This window comes from Monodelphis domestica, chromosome 2, assembly GCF_027887165.1.
Source record: "Monodelphis domestica isolate mMonDom1 chromosome 2, mMonDom1.pri, whole genome shotgun sequence".
In the NCBI taxonomy this organism is placed as follows: Eukaryota; Metazoa; Chordata; class Mammalia; order Didelphimorphia; family Didelphidae; genus Monodelphis; species Monodelphis domestica.
In genome coordinates, this window is record NC_077228.1 from 509,977,305 (window position 1) to 510,002,587 (window position 25,283).

Consider the following 25,283-nt stretch of genomic DNA (forward strand, 5'->3'; position numbering starts at 1 on the left):
TGCAATTCTCTAATTATTAGTGAGTTGGAACATTTTTTTATGGCTCTTGATAGTTTGGATTGTTTCCTTAGAGAACTCTTCATATACTTTGATCATTTGTCAATTGTGAATGACTCTTAATCTTCTTTTGGGGATTTGATGTAGGGGGTGATCTATGGATTCTTTCAATGTCTATTTTGCCCTCTTTTTCAAGAATATCAGGGCAGTTTTTTGTATAATTTCTTATAATATGATGTAAGCCTTTTAATTTGTTTCAGACTTTCAGGTAGACCAATAATTCTCAAATTGTCTTTCCTGGATCTGTTGTCCAGGTCAGTTGTCTTTTCAATGAGATATTTCATGTTTCCTTTTATTTTTTCATTCTTTTGATTTTGCTTTATTAATTCTTGCTGTCTCGTGAGATCATTAGCTTCTACTTGCCCAATTCTAGTCTTTAAAGACTGATTTTCAGTTATGATCTTTTGATTTTACTTTTTGGTTTGGCCTATCCTGCTTTTCATGACTTCCAGTAGCTCAATTCTGGTCTCCAATTTGCTTATTACTTCATTTGATTTCTGTGCCTCTCTTTTCATATGGGCAGTTTTATCTTTTAAGCTGTTATTTTCTTTTTGTATTACTTTAATTTCTTTTTCCCACTTTTCTTCCCATTTTTCTTCTATCTTTTTTTTTTAACCCTTACCTTCTGTCTTGGAGTCAATACTGTGTATTTTCTCCAAGGCAGAAGAGTGGTAAGGGCTAGGCAATGGGGGTCAAGTGACTTTCCCAGGGTTACACAGCTGGGAAGTGTCTGAGGCCAGATTTGAATGTAGGACCTCCCATCTCTAGGCCTGACTCTCAATCCACTGAGCCACCCAGCTCCCCCCTTTTCTATCTTTCTTACTTGGTCCTTGAACTCCTTTTTGAGTTTCTTGAGAGCTTGTGCCCAATTTTCCTTTTTTTTTTTTTAAAGTTTGGATCTGTTTGCTTGTTTGTCACTCTTTGCTGTTTCCTCTGTATTTTACCCTTTTTTCCATAGCAGTTATCCAGGGTCAAGAGTTTTTTTTTTCCTGTTGCTTATTCCTTTTGCCACTAGTGAATTGGGGTTCCTGCATGTTGGTGGACATGGCTTTCTTAGTTTCTGTCTCGCAGGGCTTTGCCTTAGTAGTATCTTCCATACCCAGTCAGAAGCCTGAGTGATGTTCTTTGTGTATCAGTGATGAGCTTGGTGTGTCAAAATTTGCCAAAAAAACAAGCATAACTTGGGTAATGTGTCACTTTGAGAAAAACCCCCATAATTTCATGATATTTATAGTTTAAATAACAAAAATGTATAATTGTAATACATAACTATTTAATAGACCAAAAACTAATTATTTAAGTTACCTGCTTAGTGACTTCTTTGTTCATCTATCAGTCAGTTTCTTTTGTTGGTCTTGATATTATTTAACTTGTTTGGGGTGCCATGAACTAAGAAAAGTGAGGGGGAGGGGGGATTCTTTAACCTTAATAAAAATTAAATTGTGGTTGGACTCTGAAATATATTAATTAGGTGGTTGCCAGGGATTTAATTTCTAAATCCCAAAATGAATTACTAAAGTAAGTAGAATTTATGGTAGTTTATTTTAAATATTTACAATAGAAGGAAGATATTAAGGAATGAGAGAGAGAAAAAAAACTCTGGCTTCTTCTGATACCAATTAGAATTTCTGAGCCCCAGCCAGAGGAAGAGAGTCTCAAGAAGTTGGGCCTTACTTGGTGGCTTCACATCTCCAGAAAGGCAATGTCACTGTCAGCTTTTCACTCACCAGTGGTAACAGTCTAAAAGAAGTCTGGGTGTTGGTCTTCCAGTCACTTCTCCGAGTCAGTGCCTGAATGTCTGAATGAATATCCAAATCTCCAAATGTCCGTCTTCCCTTCAGCTCCAAGTGACTGATCCTTTATTCCAAGCCTGGGGTCACTGACTGTGTCTTCAGTCTTTTTTCCCCTCTACTTAAAGACCTTTTTTTTTCTTGTGTCATCTCCTCTAAATTTTCACTTACCAATCACAGCAGACACTTTTCTCCAGGACTGCCCATTCTTTAGTTCTCACCTTCTTTGGTTAGATTTTTCTCCAGGACTGTCTATTCTTTACTTCTCACCTTCCTCTGGTTAGATTATATCTTTTTGAGTTACTTAACACCTTTTTTGTTAAGTTCACCTTTTGTAATTACTTAACACCTTTTTTGTGGTTAATTCACCTTTTTTGTAGTTAAAATCTAAAAATAGATTGTAGCTTACAATTCTAGCTTCACTATAAAGGAAGAGCTAAGTACCTTCATTGTTACAATGAGGAGATTACAATTTTATCGTCACAACAAAGAAAGAGCTAAGTATCTTCATTGTTACAATCAGGAGATAGCTAAATCCAATCTTCACACCTTCCTATTAGTGACTTTTTTGTTGCTAAATTTCATTGGCTAAATCTTCAATTGAAGGTTGGTATTTTGTGTTTCAAGACCAAGCAAGTGCTACTAACTTCATCTGTCAACCTGTTTCTTTTGTTGGTTTTGATATTATTTAATGCTGAGAATAAGGTCTCACAATAGTACATAGAGGGAAAAATTGTGAGTAAAGCCATTGCTATATTTTTCAGGGTGCTAAAAGTGTCTGGTAATTGGTTCCAGGCACTCCTCCATTGCATTGGACTGGAGCCCTGAGCAGTCTTCTGCAAGCCCCGCCCCACCTCTCCCCAGCCAGCTGGCCTGGGATGCTGCAAGATCAGCAGCTGCCACTTGCCTTCCACACTCCACCCCCCACCCCTGTGGCCAGCACATGGAGAAGCCCTTCTCCCTCGTTTGGGCTGGGGCATGGGGCTCCTGGGCCCCAAGATGCTCTGAGCCCGCATGTCATTGAAATGGCTATGAGTGTCAGTGCTGACACACGAGTTATAGATTTGCCATCACAGGACTAGACTAAGGCCAGATTTGAACACAAGTCCTCCCAACTCCAAGCCTGGCCCAATTTGTACTTTGAAAGTTAATTTTGGAACCTAAGTGACCACTTTACATATCCTCATTAAATTTCATCTTATAGTACTTGGCTTACTTTTGAATCCTGCCTGATATTCATTTCATTAGCTATTAAGCCCTTAGCTCTGCATTAGCCATAAATCTGCTAAATATGCCATCTATGTCCTTTTGAAAGGGCTGGACCTCCCAGCCAGGGTTGTGGAGGCTGGAAAGAAGGAAATAAAGCCCTTCCCTTAGGAGTTGATAGATGGTCTTGTAAATTAGAGGGTTTTCAGGAAAGTGCATTTTACGATTTCTTAGGAACAAATCAAAATGCCAGATATGCATTCATTGCATGTTTAAATAAGCAAGCATCCCAAATTCAAGAAGACCTTTGGAGTGCTCTTATCCCATACAGCAAGAATGGCATTTCTCAAGTTATACCTGCAGTTGCACACTTGAATGATTCTGCATCAAGGCTTGTGTTGTTTTAGGGAAGAGACATATGTGAGAAGGCATGGGGAATTAATAACTTGTAATTATAGGTCAGAATGCTATACACTTAACAACAACAAAAATCAACCATTGGATGATTTCATCTTTCAGAAGATAGATTGTAGTTTTGGGTGCCAAAAATTCTAAGGGAGGCTCCTTGGGAATAACTGTGTACTCACTAGACTTATGATTCTGGATTTCAAGTCAAAGTGGCAAATGTAGTTAGCCCAGGGGAAACATTTGACCGTTTGCTTAATCTATCATGTGACATGTTCTACAGTCACATGGGGTGGTGTTTTTCATCAGGGCAGTTTGCTTTTTTTTGTAACAGAAGGGTACTGTCTAAATGTCATTTCTTGATTTCTAGATAAGTTCAGAAGTGTAAAAATCATTTAAGACTATTACCCCTGAATCCATAAGATACAATGAATTAGGTTCCTGCTTAGGCCCTCCATCTATCTGTCTTTCCATCTATCTGTCTGTCTGCAGATCTTGTTAATTGACTTATCTCTCTCTCTTTCTCTCTCTCTCTCTTTCTCTTTCTTTTCCTCCCCTTTCCTCTCCCTCCTTCTTTCCCTCTCTCTTTCTGCTGTTAGAAGACTGTTTACTTATTCTGATGATTATCTCCAAACTCTGGCTTAGACCATGAGGTTGACACTAAAATTTGTAGACCTCTCAACATTCAAATGAATATTCAGAAAACATTGGGTGTAGAGCACTGTCCTATGTGCTGGGGAAGTTATGAGGTTTAGAATGGAGACTCTAGGGAGGGATGATTCACACTCAAATAACATACTATATAATACTTGATTAGTGTAGAAGAGGAACACACAAAATACTAGATGGAGTCTTAGGAGCAGAAGAAATTCATTGATTAGTGAGAGTTAGGGAAGATTTCATGGAGGTAGTGACATTGAGATGAGTTGTGAAGAATAGGAAAAGATTCAGCAGGACAGGAATATATTCTGAACTAGGGAACGAAGACAGAAAGGTGGGAAAGGGCAGGCTGTGTACTGGGCTCAGATTTGGTAGGGTTCAGTATGAGAGAAGGTAAGAGAGATAGGGTTGTGGAGGCCCTTGACTGCCAGGTTAAAAAAATTGGAATTCTGCTCAGAAGCTCCCAGAGAATAAATGTAGAGTATTAAGCAGAGAGATGATGTAATCAGATCCATAGACTAAGAAGGTTAGATGTGAGAAGGATGGATACAGATGTGGAGCTGGGCACAAAGGTCAGGGAGGAAGGTTTGAGAATCATCTTAATAATGCTTGTCATCAAAGATCAAGATTGAATGAATTTACCAAAGGGAGAATTGTGGAGAGAAGAAATGGGAGGTGAGACAGGATCTTGGGGAATACACATTGACAGGGATCTAGAAGAGAGTGACATTCAGTATTAAGTACTTACTCTGTGCCAGGCACTGTGCTAATTATTGGGGATACTGCAGTTCTAGTTTTTGAAGAGGAATAGATCACAGGGTGATGTCTTGACTTGTTTGTGAATTGTATTTAAATGAGGCAGTTGCACAATGTCCTGTCAATTATGTGCTCTAAATTTTTTTATGCTGTGGATTTTTTTATACTTTTAAAAAATGTTAAACTGCGAAGGGATCCACAGACCTCACCAGATTGCCAAAGACAGAAAGGAAAGCCATAAATCTTACCTGGAGACGACCACTGTTGGGGAGAGCAGAATGCAGAGGGCAAAGATGCTAAGGCAGAAGGATTTATAACATAGGTGGGGACTGCAGTTGCCATTTCCCAACTTGACTAACCTCCTCGATCCTCATACTGGAACTAGGACTGGCACTCCTAAAAACAGAACATGGAAAAGAGAATAGAAGCAGTAATGTCACCAGGGAAATGATAATCCTGATACCATGGCAGGAGATCATAGTTCATCATGGTATTGCCAGAGCATACCTCCAAGACCCTTTGCATATAGGCACCAAATTCTCGATAGGCAGTACTCTGTTTCATTATAGCAGCTTCTCCTATGCGCTCGAATTTTTAAAGTCACAAATACTAATTAATAAAAATCTCTCTCTCTTTTTCCTTCCCTCCCCTAACCCTACTCCTTATTTAGGTGTTTCCAAGCCAGGATCCTCTGGATAGAGCAGATTTCAATGCTGTGGAATACATTAATGCCCTTTTCCCAACAGAACAGGTAAGTTTAGTCTTTAAATGGTATTCATGCTAGTACATTGCCTACTCATACAGAAGTTTGTGATCTGCTTTCTCTTTAGATAATGTGATGACCCCTTGGCCCAGGCAAGAGTGATTCATGATGGAGAATTAAGTACAGGTCCAACACAGTATTATCACCTTGTTGCTACTGAATTTTGTTCTAATGAAAAAATTGCTAGAAATCACAGATCATTTTTTTAAGAATCAGCTAGACTCAGCAGTGAATTTGCAAGAGATAAGGTGTATTTGAATGGAAATGAGAAGAGTTGCCACACACCTATACCCTTCCCTTTCCCTCCAAACATTGGTGTGGTTTTTTTGTTTTGTTTTGTTTAAACCTTTACTTTCCATCTTTGAATCAATATGTATATTGATTCCAAAGCAGAAGAATAGTAAGGGCTAGTTAATGGGGGTTAAGTGACTTGCCCTAGGTCACATAGCTTGGAAGTGCCTGAAACCAGATTTGAACCCAGATCTCCTGTCTCTTAGGCCTGGCTAAGACTCCACTGACATCTAACTTGTCCACCCTCCACACCCCCAGCCACCTAACTGTCCCTCAAACTTCGGTACATTTTGGTGGTATGTTTTATTTTGTAGGGTGGTTTGGTAGTAAGGTGGGCTTTCTTGGAGATATGACAGGGGTGTTTGAGATGAGAATAGAGAGAGAACAGAAACTGGCTTTCTTGGTCTCCCTTAATGCCTTCTCTTTGTGATTGCTGATTGATACAATCATTTGGCAAAATCCAGTTTATCCTCTCTACATCTTGTTTGCCTGGAAGCTTCTTGAGGCCCAAGACTGCTCCTGGCCTTTCTTTGTACCCCCAAGAGTGACAAAGTAACTGTTTTCTGGAAAATGGAAATATTTTTATTATATAGATTTCTTCTTTGAGATTGTATTCCCCAAAACTGTGATTTATCACTTGTTTATGTAGGTATGGGATTTGGGATTTTGGTTTTAAAAGATTATTACACAAATGAATAATATGGAAATAGGTATTGAGTGATAATACATGTACAACCCAGTGAGATTGCTTGTTGGCTCTGGGAGGTGGGAGAGAAAAGGGAATGGAAAAAACGTGAATCGTGTAACCATGGAGAAATACTTTAAAATAAATTTAAAAAAAGAAGAAAGAAATTATATTCCCTATGATATCTCCTCTGCTCATTAATATCTCATTGGAGTCATTCACACTGAGTTGGAGGTGGGGAGTTCTGCTAATTACTGATCAAGATAGATGAGGACTGGGATTGAGACAAAAGCAGGGGCATTGAGGATATAGGTGAGAGACAAGGCAGAATTTCCTATGCCCTGGGACTATTTATTACATTTAAATGTTGGGATATAAAGATAGGTTGTGACAATTTAAAAAAAGAATACCTCTGTAGTTGTCTAGGATGAGTCAGATGTGAGTGAACCTTCTAGTTTTCAGATTTATAAAATTCTTACTTCAGCCCATCCCTGTTTTCATTGCCTTAATGATCCTTCCCCCCACCCCCCCCCCAGCAGATCTCCTCCCTCTTCATTTGCTGCCCTGGGATTGGTACCTGGGCTGTTGATGTTATTTTTTAAACTGTACTTGTGATTTCATTGGTGCAAGGAACTCCTAAGGAGGGAAGTCCTTTCACTTCAAAATTATAAGAGCTATTTGGCAACTTAGAGCCTTGGACACTGAACAGTTAAATAATTTACTGACTTCCCTCCCTCTCTCCTTCCATTTCTCTCTCTCTCTCTCTCTCTCTCTCTCTCTCTCTCTCTCTCTCTCTCGAACTTGGTTAGTATTTATGTAGCTTTAAGATTTGCAGAGCTCTTTAAACATTTTATCTCATTTAATCCTCATAACAGTTCTGGGAAATGAGGGTTATTCTTATCTCCATTTTATACATGAAGACATTCAGGTAGCTAGAGAGGTTAAGGGATTTGCTCAGGATGTCTGAGGTAGAATTTCAACTGAAATCTTGACTCCAGATGCAATACTTTAGGTAGACAGAACTTGAACTCAGCTCTTTAATTTCCAGGCTGGCTCTCTATTTACCTTGCCAGGTTGCCTTTCCCACATTTTTAATAAAGTAGACCCATGACAGGATCCAGCAAGATTTTCAGTTTACCATCAGTTCCTTGTTCAGGACTCTGGCCAGAGGTGAAATTGGTTTACTGTTGTTGTCCTCTGAGGATTGGCTTAGTGGAAGGTGAAAAGTCTCTTTGGTTTTCTCCAAGCCTTCATTAGATGCAGCATACCCTAGAAAAGAAGCCAGATTTGATCACTCAATAAGATTAACAAAAATAATAATTTATCTGTACATATCTGTTATCACCTGTTTATTCTCACAACCACCCAACAACATGTAATGCAAGTGTTATTATTCCCATTTTACTGGTGAGGAAGCGGAAGCTCATCAAAATGAAATGCCTTATTTAAGGCCACACAGCTAGTTAGGGACAGAACTGTGGCTTGGCTCTACCTTTCAAGCCTCCTGTTCTTTTTGCTTTGCTAATTTGCTCTCCTAGGATTACCAAGAGATTGTGAGGGACTAGTTTAAGAATGCATTTATAGCAGACTAGAAAACACCATGGTTTGACTTTCTACATTTCTCCTGTGACCTGGGAACAGAACTGACGGGTCACATGGAAGTAGTGGCCCAGCAGAAGGTCAGAGGGATCATTGAGGAAAGTGTGTGCTGGATTTGGGATCTTAAATCACCTAGGCCACTCAAGAGGCTTTGCATAAATGACAATGTTTTTGGAAATCAGTTTCACCTTCTGTAAAATGAGGTGATTGAGCTAGATGACCACTGAGGTCTCTTCTGGCTATAGACCTCTGGTCCACTTAATTAATGCCTGTGTAGCCTTGAGAGCTCACTTGACCTATAGCCTTGAAGAGCTCTTCCTACCCTAGATCTGGGAGACTGGAAGCTTGAGGTATTTGGTCATTGAAACAGCACATTTCCCAGAATTTCTTCTTTGGCAGAGCCATTGAGTCTAAACTGTACCTGAAAAAGAATTGTATTAGCCCAGCTGGCAAGCATTCTCAGTCAGTGACAGGGAGCTCCCATCATGCTTTGCTGCTCCAAGATAGTAATAAGCTCCTAGAAGAATTGCAGACCGTGGTGTCTTTATCCCAGTATCTCCTGTAGTGTGCTCTGCCTGAGAAGTAGCATAATGCTGGGGTGAAAATGAGGTTCTGGGGGTTGGAAGGCTAAGGTTTGTGACTTGGCTCTCATGCTTCCTTGCTGGGTGACCCTTGGGGAGTCTGAACTCACTGTCTTATCCATAAAATGTGAGGAATCATAGTCCTTCTGTTACCTGCCTTCCAGGGTTATTGTGAGGAAAGCACTCTAAATCTGAAAGCCTTATGTGGTTAAGAAGCTCTATGAAGCAGCTATCAGAAGGGAGAGAGGGAATGATGTTGGCCTTTTTTTCTCCCAATGGCCTCTCTGCTATCTGGTTGGAACAGGAATGCTGGAGCCTGGGGCTTAGGCCTAACTCAGGGGAGGTAGAACATTTTCCTCAAAGCTATGCCTGCTGAGAGCAACCTCGCATTGATACTTTGGCATGTCCAGTTTCATCATTCAGCAAATATTGAAGGGCCTTTTATGTTCTATGATGCTTGGGATTGAGGGAGATACAAAGATGAATAAGGTACCAAGTGCCCTCCCTTTTGGGAACTCATTACTCTAGTAGCAATGATTGGAAACTTGCCTGCTGCTTTTTCCCATTTTACTAGTCAACATTCTGGCAGCCAGCATTAAAAAAAATTGTTTTTAATTTTTTTAAGAAATGTTTTCAGTTAATGGAAAATTTTTATTTAATTAATTAATTTAGAATATTTTTCCATGGTTACATGATTTATGTTCTTTCCCTCCCCTCCTCCCCTTGCCCTCCCCCATATCTGACATAGAATTCCACTGGGTTTTACATGTGTCATTGATCAAGATCTATTTCCATATTATTGATATTTGCAGTAGAGTGTTCATTTAGAGTCTACATCCCCAATCATATCCCCTCAACCATTGTGATCAAGCAGTTGTTTTTCTTCTGTGTTTCTACTCCCACAGTTCTTCCTCTGAATGTGGATAGTGTTCTTTCTCATAGATCCCTCCAAGTTGTTCAGGATCACTGCACTGCCACTAATGGAGAAGTCAGTTACATTTGATTGTACCACAGTGTATCCATCTCTGTGTACAATGTTCTCCTGGTTCTGCTCCTCTCACTCTGCATCAATTCCTGGAGGTTGTTCCAGTTCACATGGAATCCCTCCAGTTCATTATTCCTTTGAGCACAATAGTATTCCATCACCAACATATACCACAATTTGTTCAGCCATTTCCCAATTGAAGGGCAACCCTTCATTTTCCAATTTTTTGCCACCACAAAGAGCGTGGCTATAAATATTTTTTTACAAGTCTTTTTTCTTATGATCTCTTTGAGGTATAAACCCAGCAGGGGTATGGCTGGCAGCCAGCATTTTTTAAGCCCTTGGAGGCAATGTGCTGGGCATGAGGGACATGCAGCAAAGAGTATGTTTTACCAGGTAGATTCAAAATATAAACAGAGTAGTAGTATTGCTAGGAAGTTTGGACATAGGGATGTGCTCTGATAATGAGGGAAGTGAAGAAAGGCCTTCTAGAATATGGCATCAAAACGAGCCTTGAGAGAAGTCAGGAATTCTAAGAAGCAATAGAGAGAGGTGAAGAGAGTGTGAATTTGTGGCACAGGGAGAGCTTGAGGAAAGATATAGAAGCCAGGAGCTGAAAGGTTGGGGAGGGGGCATAGCAGGTTTGTCAGTTGTCAGGAATGAGAGAGTAGTGTGAAGATGGTCTGGATAGGGAAACTGGCCATTCTGTGAGGGCTTTAAATGCCCAATAACAGCTTTGGCATTTTATCCTGTAGGCGAAAGGGAGCCATTGAACCTTCTTGGGCTGTGGAGAGACAGAGGCAGAGCTCTCCTTTAGGACTCATTTGGGTGATGTGAGAAGGATGAATTGGAGAGGGAAGATATCAGAGGCAGGGAGGTCAGTTAGAAGGCCAGTGCATTAGTAGCAAGGAGTGATAAGGACCTGGCCTAGGGTAGTGCAGCACATATAGAGAGGAGAGGATGTAAGGGATACTTCAGGGATAGACTCGACAAAACCTACTCATGAAATGATTATGGGAAGAGAGAGGTAGTTTATTCTGAGGGTGTGATCTGAGCGACTCAGAGAGTGGTCGTATCCTTAACAGTCATAGCAACAGCAACAATAATGATTACTGATATTTGAGGAGTTCTTCCAAGCTTATAAAATGCAGAGATCATCCCAACAACCCTGTGGGCCCAGAGATGTCATGACTTTAGCAGTATCACACAGCACTGAGTGCCTAAGCAGGATTTCCAACAATGAGGTCTTGTTGACTAATATTTGTTTCTCTGTGACACACAGAGAGTTAGAAGAGGAAGGTTTTTGGGGAAAGATAATGAATTCCATTTTGGGCAGGTTGTTTGAGATGCCTATGGGATATCCAGGTGGAGAGGTAGCCTTTGATTCAAGACTGGAGCTCAGGAAAGATATGGACTGGCCAGGTAGATATGGGAATGTTTTGATAGTTGGACCTGTAAGAAATTAAATTTAGGCTTTATGCCAATATGAAAGTTCTAAAGTAATATCATGGTCGCTGATTTAAAAATATTACAGCTTAAGTTAAAATGACTTTTAGCAGCTTTATTTACAAAGAGGTGGAAAGAGTGAAAGTGGAAAAATGTAAATAAAGAGACAGATTCTAATAAGCCTACCAGCCCTTCTCCTGAGAAGCCAGGCTTAGGCCAAGCAGGGCTTTCCCAAGATTCTATCTTCATGTGAGTTTTCTCGGTATCCCCAGCCAGAAGTCCTGGTGGTGTCTTTAGCCAGGGTTCCACTGATGCAGCCTCCTCCAAAGCCAAGGCAGGAATCTCTGTAACCAATCTTTCCAAAAGCCAGGAAAGGATGGCCAGCTACTCACCCGGAAAGCCAGTGCAGGATCAAGGGGAAAAATCTTCTCCAGGCTGGCTCACTGATGCAGAGAGACTCCAAAGATGAATTCCAAAGAAGTTGTTCAAAGGAAAAGACTCTTGGACAGGAAGTTCAGGACTTTTTATAGTCCTTTCCCCATATCACTTCCTATCCCTTTCCTACTTTACAGGAACCCATTACAGTCTTTCAATTTGCCTAGCACTTGCCTTGGGGTGTTGTCACCCACTCTAGCAAGTGACTTGGACCTCTCATACTCAGTGACTGGTAAGGTACTAAGTAGGGGTACTTGCGTTTTTGATTGATTAACTTAAAAGTTGCTGATTGATAGACAAAGAGAGTTTGATTCACTCTTTACACACCCATGAGAGCAAGTAAGAGAATATGTAGAGAAAGGAGAAGAGGGCCTATTGTACATGCTTGCTTAGGTGTCAAGATATGAAGGAAAATCCCACAAAGGAGACTGAGAAGAGCAGGCCTAGAAACTGAAGGAAAGAGGCTCCAGCAGGAAAGAGTAGACAGCAGTGTCTGAAGATGCAGAAAGGTCAAGAATGATAAGAAGAGTCCATCAGATTTGAAGATGAAGGGATCATTGGTGATGTTGGTGAAGATTATTCTCAGTATTAGTTGTTGCTTTGTTTTTATTCTCTAAGAGAGGTTTAGGAATTGAGACCTCCACATCCAGCTCCAGGTTCCTTAGAAACAAAAAAAAAAAAGGTTAGAACTGAAGGCATATGATGCTACTGACTGAGCCTTCCAAGTGCCCTTCTGGTGTTCTAGACTCTTGCTTTTTAACCTGTTAACCCATGGGCCACAGGCTTGTGCCTACTGGAGTTGGTTAGAGTAGAACCTCATAAAGTATCTCTGTTTTCTATCTAGTTAGTAATGCTAGAAGTCTAATCATGTTTGATAATAGGTAAAGTCTTTGTAATACAAAAGCTTATAGGAAAGGAGGTTTCTCTTAAAATGAGGCCAAATAGAGAGGCAGAGTGTAGAGGCAGCAAAAGTTCAGACCTCTGAAAACCCTTCCTTACCGATTAAAAACCAAATGCTCCTAGGGGACTGAAAACCAAACTTAACAACAGGACAGAGCCAAGGAACCCTCCTGCTGGACTCGACTTAAAAGGTACACCCCTCAAAAAGCCTGACTTGGAGAACACTCAGTTTTAAGGGACAGGAGAAGGAAGGTCCCAGGACCTCTCCCCCACTACAGTACTGAGCCTCCAGCAGTGGCTGGAATCTTTGGGTGGGAAAGGGCACTCATTTTCAGGCAAGCTGTGCCAGGCTCAGGGTTTTGAACATGGGCAGCTGGGTGGCAGCTTGAGGAGAAGCACAGAGGAGGCAGACAGCCTAGTTGTAGCATTGGAGACACTCCATATTGCCCCCCACCCCTTCCCGAGGTTTTGGCCTCAGGGCACATACAGCTCTGCAAATTCAACTCCGCTGGGCTTAATCTTATCAAGCCTTCAGAGGGCAGGGAAACTCAAGCTCCAACACCCCTCCCCCACAGACTGCTCTGAAAGCCTTGCTAATAAGCTCCAAGGGTGAAGGCTGACAGAAAAGCCCAAACCAACAGATCCAGCACACAATGAGAGGAGCAAGAGTGCAGGCAACTACAAGGGGAAAATAAGGGGCAAATATGAGCAAACAACAGAAAAAGAAAAAAGAAATTACAATCTACAGCTTCTATCCAGGTAATGAGCAAATGTAACAGGAGGATCAAGGAACACCAAGCAAAACCAGAAACTCCAGCAAATTGGACACAGGCTTTGGAAGAACTCACTTAAAAAGCAAGATAAGTCATCTGGAAACCGAGGCACTTGAACTAAAATGAGAAAATAGTGTCTTGAAAACCAAAATTAATCAGCTTGAAAATGAGACAAAGGAGATGAGAGATCAGAAGGACAAGGATGACCAAAAAGCCAGGGATGAAATTCAGTCTTTAAAAACCAGAATACAACAATTAGAAGCAAGTGATGTCACAAGGCAGCAGGAAACTATAAAACAAAATCAAAAGAATGAAAAAACTGAGGAAAATATGAAACATCTCATTTACAAAACAGAAGATTTAGAAAATCGTTCCAGGAAAGACAACTTAAGAATCATTGATCTACCAAAAAACCATGACAAAAGAAAAAGCCTGGATATCATCCTATAGGAAATCATCCAAGAAAACTGCCCTGACATTCTAGAACAAGAGAGAAAAGTGGAGATTGAAAGAATCCACAGATCACCTCCTGTACTTAATCCCCAACTGACAACACCCAGGAATGTTATAACCAAATTCAAGAACTACCAGACCAATGAAAAAATATTACAAACTGCTAAGAAGAATTCATTCAGATTCCATGGAACTACAGTTAAGATAACACAGGATCTGGCTGCATCCACACTGAATGACTGAAAGGCATGGAATATGATATTCTGGAAAGCAAGGGAACTAGGTCTACAACCAAGAATCAACTACCCGGCAAAACTGACTATATCCGTACAGGGGAAAGTATGGTCATTTAATAAAATAGAAGAATTCCAAGCATTCGTAAAGAAAAGACCAGACCTAAACAGAAAATTTGATGCCCAAATACAGAACTCAATAGAATCATTAAAAAGTAATTAAGAAAGGGGGGGAAACCAAAACCAAAACAAAACAAAAAGCAAACTTTTCTTAAGGGACCCCCAAAGTTGATAAAATGATATGTATCCCTACAAGAAAAGAGGTTATTGGTAACTCTTAAAAATTGTTGTTATCACCTGAATTCCTCTGAATGTGGATAGTTTTCTTTCTCATAGATCCCTCCGGGTTGTTCAGGATCACTGCATTTCCACTAATGGAGAAGTCCATTACATTCGATTGTACCACAGTGTATCCGTCTCTGTGTACAATGTTCTCCTGGTTCTGCTCCTCTCACTCTGCATCAATTCCTGGAGGTCTTTCCAGTTCACATGGAATCCTTCCAGTTCATTATTCCTTTGGACACAATATTCCATCACCAACAGATACCACAATTTGTTCAGCCATTCCCCAATTGAAGGGCATCCCTTCATTTTCCAATTTTTTGCCACCACAAAGAGCGCAGCTATGAATATTCTTGTACAAGTCTTTTTCCTTATTATTTCTTTGGAGTATAAACCTAGCAGTGCTGGGTCAAAGGGCAGACAGTCTTTTAGTGGTTGCTCAAGATCACCCAGCCAGCATCTGAGGTGAGATTCCAACTTGGGTGTACCTGATTCCAGGTTCTAAGCTTTATCCACCTCTCTTTTCCCAGAGTCATGGCATCTTATAATCATAAATTTAGAGCTAGCAAATGTATAGAGAATTGAGTCAAATTTATAAAACTACAAATCACTCTCCAGTGAGTAAATGGCCAAAGGCTATGAACAGGCAGTTTTCAGATGAAGAAATGAAAGCCATCAATAGTCATATGAAAAAATGCTCTAAATCATACTTGATTGGAGAAATGCAAATTAAAATAACTTTGAGGTGCCACTTCATATCAGATTGGTTAATACGACAAAAAAGGAAGATGGCAAATGAGAGGATGTGGGAAAGTTGGAACACTGATGCACTTTTAGTAGAATTGTGAACTGGTTCAACCATTCTGGAGAGCAATTTGGAACTATGCCCAATAGGCTATAAAATTGTGCATAGTCTTTGATCCAGCAATAATACTACTGCTAGGTCTGTCTCCCAAAGAAATTTTAAAAAGGGGTCGGGGAAGAATCGTATTTGGACAAAAATATTTATTGCAACTCTTTTTGTATTAACAAAGGATTGGAAATTGAGGGATGGCCCATCAGTTGAAGAATGATTGAATAAGTCACGTTATATTATTGTGATATAAGAAATGATGAGCAGGACTATTTCAGAAAAACCTGGAAAGACCTACATGAACTGATGGAAAGTGAAAGGGGCAGAACCATAAGAGCACTGTACACAATAACAGCAGTATTTTTTGATGAATGACTGTGAATGACCTAGTTATTTTCAGCAAAACAGCGATCCAAGACAATCTCAGAGACTCATGATGAAAAATGCTATTTGCCTTCAGGGAAAGAACTGATAAGAGTCCAGATGCAGACTATGAGGCCTAGAAAGATGAAGTTGCCTATTCTGGGACACTCAGGTAGTAAGCGACAAAGTCAAGGAATTCAAATCCTTGAGCTCCAAAAATGCTGCTTTTCTAATATAAGCAAGAGGTTTTTTTTTTTTTAACTCTAAAGATAAAGATATAAAGACATCTAGGTGGCGATATATGTAGAAGACTGGACTTGGAAGCAGGAAGACTCATCTTTATGAGTTCAAATCTGGCTTCAAACAGTAGTTGTCTAACCCTGGGCAAGTTATTTCACTATTTGCCTCAGTTTCCTTATCTGTAAAATGGGCTGGAGAAGGAAATGACAAACCACTTCAGTCTCTTTGTCAACAAAACCCCAAATGAGGTCACACAACTGAAAATGATAGGACAACAATAAAAGATAGATATGCCAAGGAGATTACAGAATATTCTAGAGATTTTCAAGAGAAATGGTAGCATTTAAATCCTATCATCCCTAATACTGCCTGATGGCCTTCAATGCATCTAGTAAGTTGGTACAGTGATTAGAGCATCATCTAGAGAGTTACTGGTTTTAATCTTGACTGTGCCCCAGATTGTGACCTTGGAAAAATTGCCTAATGTTCCTATGTTTTAGTTTCACCATTGATAAAATGCTGCAGATAGAGTGTGAAGGAAAAATGATTAAGGCTCTACAAATACCAGGGGCCAGGCAAGTTGAGAGTGGCTCCTAGTATTTCTGGCTCAAGGTTATCTGACATTTCTCCCTCATTTGTGATCGTGATCATTTGACAGGCAAACTTGTTATGGGCAGCAGTGGGGTCCTTGCTGGGAGTTTCTTGAAGTTTTCAGCAAGGTTGACCTAACTGACCTTGGAGGCCCTTTCTTGCTCCAAATCTCTGATCTTGTGATCCTATAATTATGAGAGGTCTTAAATCAGTATGGCTTGTAAACAGTTTGGAATCTACCCTGGAGGCAGTAGAGAACCATTATGGTTTTATAATTTTTTAAAAACCTTTACCATCGGTCTTAGAATGGATACTAAGTATTGGTTCTAAGCCAGAAGAATGATAAGGACTGGGCAACTGGGGCTCAATAATTTGCCCAGGGTCATACAGCTAGTAAGTGTCTGAGGCCAGTTTTTGCTGGCCTGTCTCAAGGCCTGACTTTCTATCCCCTGAGCCATCCAGCTATCCCAATCACTGAGATGTTTCAGTTGTTGAGAGATAGGATCATACCCATCTTTCCAAGGTAGGAGTGCCATAGGGTGCATATGAAGGTGAAGAAAATTCAGGCAGGGACACTGGTTTATAGGCCATTGCAGAACCTAGGAGAGAGTTAAGGATGGTCTGAGTCAAGGTAGTGACAGTAGGAATGTTAAGAAATAGAATGTCATAATTGGGAGGGATTTCAGAGGTCATTGAGTCTAGCCCATACCTGAAGAGTTTCTTTTCTATCATCACAATGGATGAGGAATCCTTGCAAGTGTATTCAGCTCCTCTTTGAGCATTTCAATTTTGGAATTCTACAAGATCTTTCTGGAGAACCTTCATGTCAGCAATTTGATTTTGGCCTTAGATTGGGACCAATCTTAGGTTACTCCAGTAAGAGTAGTTTGTCTCATCTCATTGTCAATTCTTGACCAAAGAGGCTCATGGATTTCAGAGAATCATTCGGGGAGCCTTTGACGTATCCTTTGCCCCTTTCTGTATTTTTCCACACCCTAATTTCAAGAAGTATGCGTTTTTAGACAACTTCTTTTACCAGTCTTTCTCTGTTATCCACATGGTGGGGACAGGTAGGGGAAGGGGGAAGAAGGGGAGGCCTCAGAGACTCATGATGAAAAATGTTATCTGCTACCAGAGAAAGAACTGATGGAGTCTGAATGCAGACCAAAACATACTATATTTTCTTTTCTTTTTTTTTTAATTTGAGATCTCTTCCACAAAATGACTAATATAACATTTTACATGATTGCATATGTAAAATCTATATCAGATTGCTTTACCAACTCAGAGAAAGGGAAGGGGTAGGAGGGAGTGAGGAGGACAGTTTGGAATTGAAAATTAAAAAAAAAAGCAATGTTAAAAATTCTTTTTACATGTAATTAGAGAAAAAAATAAATTAAAAAAAGAAATGTCTCTGAAGGCTTGATCAGAACATGCGGTAAATGGGACTTTAGTCCCTTCAGTATTTCAATGTGTCTAGTGGTTCCTTGCTTTGAACAGACTTGCTAATGGCTGCTCTGGGCTTCAGTGAACTAACTCATCAATAAAACCAAGTGTTTGCACAGTCTGATTTCTCAGGCCCTTCCATCCCTCAGCCATCTCTACTGACTGACTTTGGTAATCTGGTCTTAGAATGTGTGAAGTTGTAATCTATAGAACCTTTTCAACTTTCTCCACAAGAGGGCAGCATTTCCTCAAATTTTTTTCTCATCTATACTACCTGAGACTGAAAGGCAATGGGTTTGTTTCATTTACAAAGTAATCAAGGCTATAAGTTTTCACTTAGAAGGTTCACAACTTCAGCCTGTTATTTTCCAAGGAAGAGAAATTCTGTGAACAGAAATAACAGCTAATCTCTCTCTTTCTTTCCTCCTTAGTCTCTGGCAAACATAGACGAAGTTGTGAACAAAATTCGATTGAAAATAAGGTATGTAAGCCAGTATTTGCCTTGTCTTCCTCAATTGTGAGCAGGCCAAAGCATGTGCTGGGTCAGTTGTTATCTTCTAGGTAGTGCTTAGCCAGAGGGAGTGTTTCAGTCTCAAGTTTGATGTGGATTTTTTTTTTAGGGCCTCACTCTCATCTGAGTTTCTACAGGACTTTTGTGCCAAAGAAGTTAGCTCTGCGGTCATTATTCATACAAGGAGGAAGAAGCAGTAGCAAGGCTAGCCCCAAACATGGGATAATAAAAGAAAAACAAAAGCAATTCTATTGGATTTTGTAATGAATTATATGACTCTTTCCACCACGAGCAGACCAGCCTACATTGGGCTTTCTTTAGAGTTAGTAAAACAGAGCTATGCTTATAGCCTTATCGTATATACCAGATGACATTGGGGAATGTGGGTTTCAAAACTGTCCAGGGAGGTCTTAAAGGAAAACCAACTTAATATTACCCATCCATTTAATTTTATTTAAACAACAAGTTTTATTGGACATCATTTGTTTTTATAGCACTTGCATTTCCCAGTGTATCCTTCTCCCTCCTCCCTCCCAGAATGCCATTCCTTCTATCAAAGAATAAAAAAAAAAAAGTTGAGCAGAACTCACCAGTGCATTAACTAAGTTGAGCTTTCTGGGCTCCTATACTCATAGTTGGCTCTCCTGTAAGCTCAACTGCATTGGCAGTGGGAATTTCTTCACCCAGGAGTAGCTTACATCAGTGAAATCATAGAGCTGTCCTCCTGTTATGGTACCACATTTTGTTTGGCCATTCCCCATTTGATGGACATATAATTTCTTCTATGTCTTTGCTACTCCAAAAAAGACTGCTAGAAATATTTTCTTGTCTATAGGACTTTCTTTTGATTATTGACTTTCTTCAGATATGTGCCTAGCCGCAGATTTCTGGGTCTAAGGGGTAGAGAAAGCTAACTGGCCCTCCCAGGAAGTAGCCTGGATGTTTGAGGTTGGCCCTGCTAATCCTGTTCTCAGATTACATACATTTCATTGAAGGCAATATTCACTTTGAGGCTAGGGGTTAGTTTTTTCCCTCATCTTCTGCCTCTGGACCTTTGAATATATGCCATTAATAGATTTGAATAGATTCACAGTAACAATAAGAACTGACATTTATTTAGGACTTTAAGGTTTACAAAACATTTTAGGGACACTGTCTTATTTGTTGCTTGCAAGAACTCTGTGAGGTAGGTATTGTGGGTAATATTCCCATTTTGTAGGTGGAGAAATTGGGACTCAGATTGTGATTTGTGCAAGGTCACACAATTAGGAAGATTCACAAATGGAACTGGAACCCAGGCTTCCCTTGACTCCAAGTCCAATGTTCTTTCTACCATCACTCCTTTAAAGGATCTGCAGAGGTTCTTTCTGTGGCTAGTTACTGAACGATAAAGGAAGTCAATAGTTGTGGACTTACAATAGCTCTTTAGTAGTAGAGACCACAATCCATTTCCCAAGGTGAGCAGAGACACTGGAGAGCCATTGATGATCCCACCTCATACCTGAACCTTTGTGCATCCCTCATCCCTGCCCCATAACTTTGATCATAAAAGAACTATAGTTATTTGGTGAGGTGCTGTGGAATGGCTGAAAAGCAGAGAAGAAGCACTAAATCTAAAGAAAGATCCACTCACTGGATTTTTGCTGCTCAGATGATCAAGAGTTGATTCTGGGGCAGCTGGATGGCTTGGTGGATAGAATACCAGACCTGAAATTTGGTCTCAGATATTTCCTAGCTGTGTGATCCTGGGAAAGTCGCTTAATCGAATTGCCTAGCTCTTGCCGCTCTTCCAGCTTAGGTTTGACATTAAGAAGGTATGAGCTTGAAGGAAAAAAATTGCTTCTTTACTGTCTCCTTTAAGCTGTTGAACTAGCAGAGCTGCTCAGGACCAGTTTTTCTCTTGAATTATTTAAGTCATATCTTGTTGTCATAAATGTCATTGTCTTTCTTCTTGTTCCTAGCTCTCTGCAGTCTGGTCTTTGTGGGGAAAGGATTAGGAATCAGGCCTTTTGGTTCTTATTCTTTTGTGTTTGAATTTGAAGCAACTGTAGAATTTTTAAACAAACAAGACAAGAAAGCTATTTGTTCCAATGGTCTCCCGGCCTCCAGGCTGTCACTGTTACCCCTGTGGCCCAGACTTCCCATAGCCATTTGATTTCATCTCTTTTAAAAAAATAATTCTTTTTTTTTGGCGGGGGGGAACAGCATGAAATCTGCAGAAAAGACACTATGCAGTAAATTAGGGATTGATGGCTTTGAACTTTAGTTTGCCCAGGATAGATTGTTTGGGTGATTTATACCATTTTATTTTTCTCTCAGGAGACTGGATGACAACATTCGAACAGTTGTGAGAGGTCAGACTAATGTGGGGCAGGATGGAAGGCACGTAAGTAGTCTGCCCCCCTCTCCAACTCTCAGTCTTATCTTCCTCCACTTTTTTTTCTGCTATCCTTCTGCCCCCAAAGGTTTCAGTCACTAAATGCCAATATACCGGACTCTCTTATTACAGAAACCTTTTCATAATGAGATATCCCACAAGCCATGAATGTGATTTGGGTCTCCAGTAGGAGGGATGACTTATGATGAGCCTCTTTGTTATTCTTTCATTATTGGCACCCTTTGTAAGATGGTGCCCAAGAAAAAAGGTTACGTATGGTCTGTGGCTGTGGGGCTATGGGTTCAGTTCCTCTGAATCATCTTCACCAGCATTGCATATCCTCCTCTGCCTTCTTTTGGTATCTGTGCTATTTCTGGATGAGACCCTTAGACCACACAACAGTTCACATACTAACTCTCCTGAAGACGAGAACTCACTAAATGCATTCATAAACTTCCTAACTAAGGAGGATAGTAAGGTGGGGAAGGGTGGTCAGATGATAGAAAGGCCAAGTGATAGTCTATGAACAATTTCTTGTGCAGTCACATTTCATTATCATACTTTTGAGTCTTGACATCCAGAGAAGATGGCTGGCCTGGGAGACTCAAAGACTCACAAAGATCATCATGTCCCTGGTACACATTGGCATGAATTGCTAAATAGTCACCAGAATGCCCCAGTAGAGCTAGTTTCCTCACTGGAGATTCCCTTCACAAAAGAAATTGAGCACAAATGAACTCAAAACATTTTCTTTTAGAGATCATGATTGTAACAGAATACCCATGAACCTCATTCTTTCTTCTCTACCCCTTTCCTCAATAGCAATTAAGTTCCTTGAAGGCTAGGATTATTTTGCTTTTGTCCTTGCTATTTCTACAGCCTGCACACTGTCTGACATGTAGGCATTTAACAAAATGTTTGTTGAAGTAATGAATGAAAAAATTCTCTCTTCCCTTTAGAATTCTCTCTTTCTTCCTATAGTCCCAGTTCTTTCATGTGTTTTCTTTGACTTTCTCTAGTTGATGCTCTCTCATTTTAAAAGCATAGATTTTGATATGACCATTCCAGAACAGTTAAACATTGATCACTTAAGCCCTTGTAACTTTTGCCTTCCTCCTTTTTATATAACCAATAGAATGTAAGTTCCTTGAGGGTAGGCACTGGTTTGTTTGGTCCTCAAGTGTCTAGCACAGTGATGGAGAACCTTTTGGAACTTTTTAGGGACCCTATGCCATACTCCCCATACCTGTGCCTCACCCCCAACTGCATGCCCCGCCCCCTGACTATGTGCAGTGCCCCAACCACCCCTGTGTTCAAGGGAGGCCCACGGTGGGGCCAGGATGCAGGCTGGCCAATTGCCTCTTGTGCTTGGGGGTGGGGCCAGGTGACTGGCCCTGGGCTGGCTGTGCTCTGCTGACAAGACACTGCCACCCTCCTGTGTTCAGAGGTAGGGCTAGGCTCCCAGCAGGCCAAATATGGGGGGCTGTGTATGCCCACAGAAAGGTCTCTGCATGCCATCTTTGGCACACATGCCATAGCTTCACCATCACGGGCCTAGCATATCCCCTGACATGGGATAGGTACTCAGTTGATGTTTGCTGAATTGAATGAAAGGATTTCTTGGTTTCTTAGTTTCCCTTTTACTTTTCTAGTTGGTCTCAGAAAACTCTCTCTTGCTATAAGTAATCCAGTGATCCAGTTGCTAATGAGTCTCTTTTTAATTTATAGTTTTACGCATATTTCTGTCTCTTTCATTTTAATTTGATTGTAATGAGATTTTCTTTCAATTCTGCCTCTCTTTCTCTTTTCAGAACAATCTTCTTCCATTTATTTTTTAATCTCTTCTCTTGGTAGGTACAGTGAGTGTTGTTAATAGGCATCTTCATAGGGTCATGTTCCATTTTAGTTTCTTAAACTGTTTGCTTGGTTCTTAGACCTAATTGCTATATTTTTGGTTTGAGTAATTGCCCTCCCTGAAGAGCTGCCATTGGACTTAGCAGATGAGGTCCATGCCAGTGTGATCTTTGGAGGAAATGAATGGGCACAGTGCTTTAAGCTCTATAGACCCCTTGCTGGGTTCATGAATTCAGCTATGAAAGAATGAAATCCGTTTAGAATACACACTGGGATCTGGATATGTGTGAATGATGGCAAAGTGGCTTAGCACTGGATTGGGGTCTGGGTGTTCCCAGGCTGCCCCCTTTGCTACTGTTTGGAAAGAGAACACTACTGCTTATAGTATTCAGTCAGCCTGCAATACCACCAGCCTGCTGGAATCTTCAGCATGCTTGTGAAAATTGTGGGTACTTCAGACCTAAATACATAAAAAGAAAGTTGGTGATTCATCAGAGTTTTACATCATGTCATGCTGTGTAGATAGAGAGCAGGTAGACACTTACATTTAACCTCTGGGTCACACTTAATGCTGGCAGTTTTTGGAGAGCTGGTCCAAGAATACTGCAGGGGAGGCATATTGGTGCCTGCTCCTTTACTCTATCCTCCCCCCATATTCCTAGGTCACAGACATTTTTGAGAATGTTTAATAGCATTTCAGTCTGCAATGGAATTGTCTTTTCATCTCCTTAGAATCCAGACAGAGGAAGCCCAGGAGAAGTAATTGCTTTTCCTATGATCTCCATCCGTCTTTTTCCAGTTGCTCGTGTGATGCAAGCTGAAGTTAAAACCTGTTTTAAGAGAACTTTTGGATGGAGGCCTTGTCAGCTCGTGGTGGCGAGAGCCTCACTCTTCAGCAGCGGCTGTCTGTTGGTCTGCTGAAGGGAGGCTTTGTTTTACTAACACATACTTGTTGGAATTAGGACTGCTCCAAAATGGGAAGTTTTATAGGGTGAGAGGCCCTGTGTTTCCCTCTCCCCATGAACAGAAGAGACTTCACTTTCTGAACTCCTCAAAGAGTGATTTTTTTTTCATAAGTATTTGAGGTGTGCCCCAAATCAAAGGAAAGGACTTAATGGAAACAAAGGGAAATATATTTTTCTAAAAGTAACCTTGAGAAAGGACCTGGCTTTTTTTGATATAGAGCAGACCAGTTTTTAAAATAACTGGGGAAGTGAAAGAAGCTTCCTTCCAAACCTGTGTAGTGACAGCATCTTCTATTTCTTGGCTGTCCCTGTTCGAGCAAATAAATAGTCAGTGCATGATTGTCAGCTGACGAGCTACTATAACCCTTTATAAACAACCCCAAACTCTGTGAATATGGCAGTATGTTGTATAGCTGTCTGCTGGCTTCATGTGCCAGGACTAGCCTCCCCAGCTTTGAGTCTTAGCTAGAACTCATCCATGCTGCTCCTTCTGGTGCCTCCCGTGATGCCTAGAATATAGACAGTGCTTGGTAATTCACTAGGTGCCCAGTATACTGCTCCTTTGAAGGAGCGTTTTGGAGTGACTCCTCTATGGGAGGTCCTATTTTTTTATTATTTGTTAAATGATGTCATAGTAAGATAGGTCTTTTAGGGTTATTTGACATTTATAAAATAATCATGACTAACTTGACATTCTGTTGAACATATTGACCTTTTGCTGGTTTAGACTGGGCATAATAATGAATACACTAACATACTGCTAATAATATTATACTAATAAACATCTCTATATTTTTAAATCCTCACTTTCTGTCTTAAGCAACAACTCTTAAGACAGAAGGGCAAAGGCTAGCAAGTGGAATTAAGTGACTTGTTTAGGGTCACACAGCTCTAGGAAGTATCTGAGGCCAGATTCGAAGTCGGGTGTTCTGTACTTGAGTCCTGGCACTCTGTCCATCTGAACGTTATATTAATTTTAGTAAGATGCCATATAGTACTTGGCAGGTAAAAAGAACTTTTCATTCAGTATTTCATTTGATTCTCACTATAGCCCTATGAGAAAGAGAACTGGGAGGGTTGTTATCCTTATTTCATAGAAGGGGAAACTGAGGCCCAAGATCACACATCAAGTTAGTGGCAAGTCTGCAGAGAGGGAGATAAACTGATTTGCCCTAGGTCACACAGGTGGTAAGTGGCAGAGCTGAGATTCACACCCAGAACTCTGGACTTCACATTCAATGCCCTCCTTCTACCACTCTGCCTCCTGGGAGTCATGATCTTCACAGCATACTTCCTGCTCTAAGCTAAACATGAAGCTTATATGCTCCACTCATTAAATGCTGAAATAATGATCATGATAAAAAATTAATGATCTGTGAGAGAGTTTGGGGAAAAGGACTGTTGTGTCAAGTCTCCAGACCTCTGGTCCTTTGTATCTGACTACAATAGTGTCGTGACTCCATTGGAGCAATCTCACATTAATTAGTGAGCTGTAGTGAAAAGAACATGGAATGGGAGGCTGGCATTTGGACTCTGGCTCTCTCATACCTGAGTATGAGCTGTGTAATCATGGGTATCATCATCATCAGTTTTGTTCTTACTGACTTGAAGAGCAGCCAAAGTTTGTCTAGTTCCTGGGCAAGAGAGAAAAGATAGCTAAAGAGCAACCAGGACAGCCTTTGAACAGAGCTAGCCTAAGCATGATGTCTTCTGGGCTCTGTCT

At 40.6% G+C, this 25,283-nt stretch overlaps 1 protein-coding gene across 1 annotated transcript in view; it reads left to right on the forward strand.

Moving 5' to 3' along the window:
- The window catches only part of VPS53 (VPS53 subunit of GARP complex), a 164,389-nt gene that overhangs the window by 8,749 nt on the left and 130,357 nt on the right, over window positions 1–25,283 (forward strand). Inside the window, exons 2-4 of the mRNA XM_016429290.2 lie at window positions 5,545–5,625; window positions 18,285–18,334; window positions 20,684–20,750. Coding sequence (XP_016284776.1) covers window positions 5,545–5,625; window positions 18,285–18,334; window positions 20,684–20,750 — 198 coding nt within the window. The remainder of the gene's footprint in view (window positions 1–5,544; window positions 5,626–18,284; window positions 18,335–20,683; window positions 20,751–25,283) is intronic.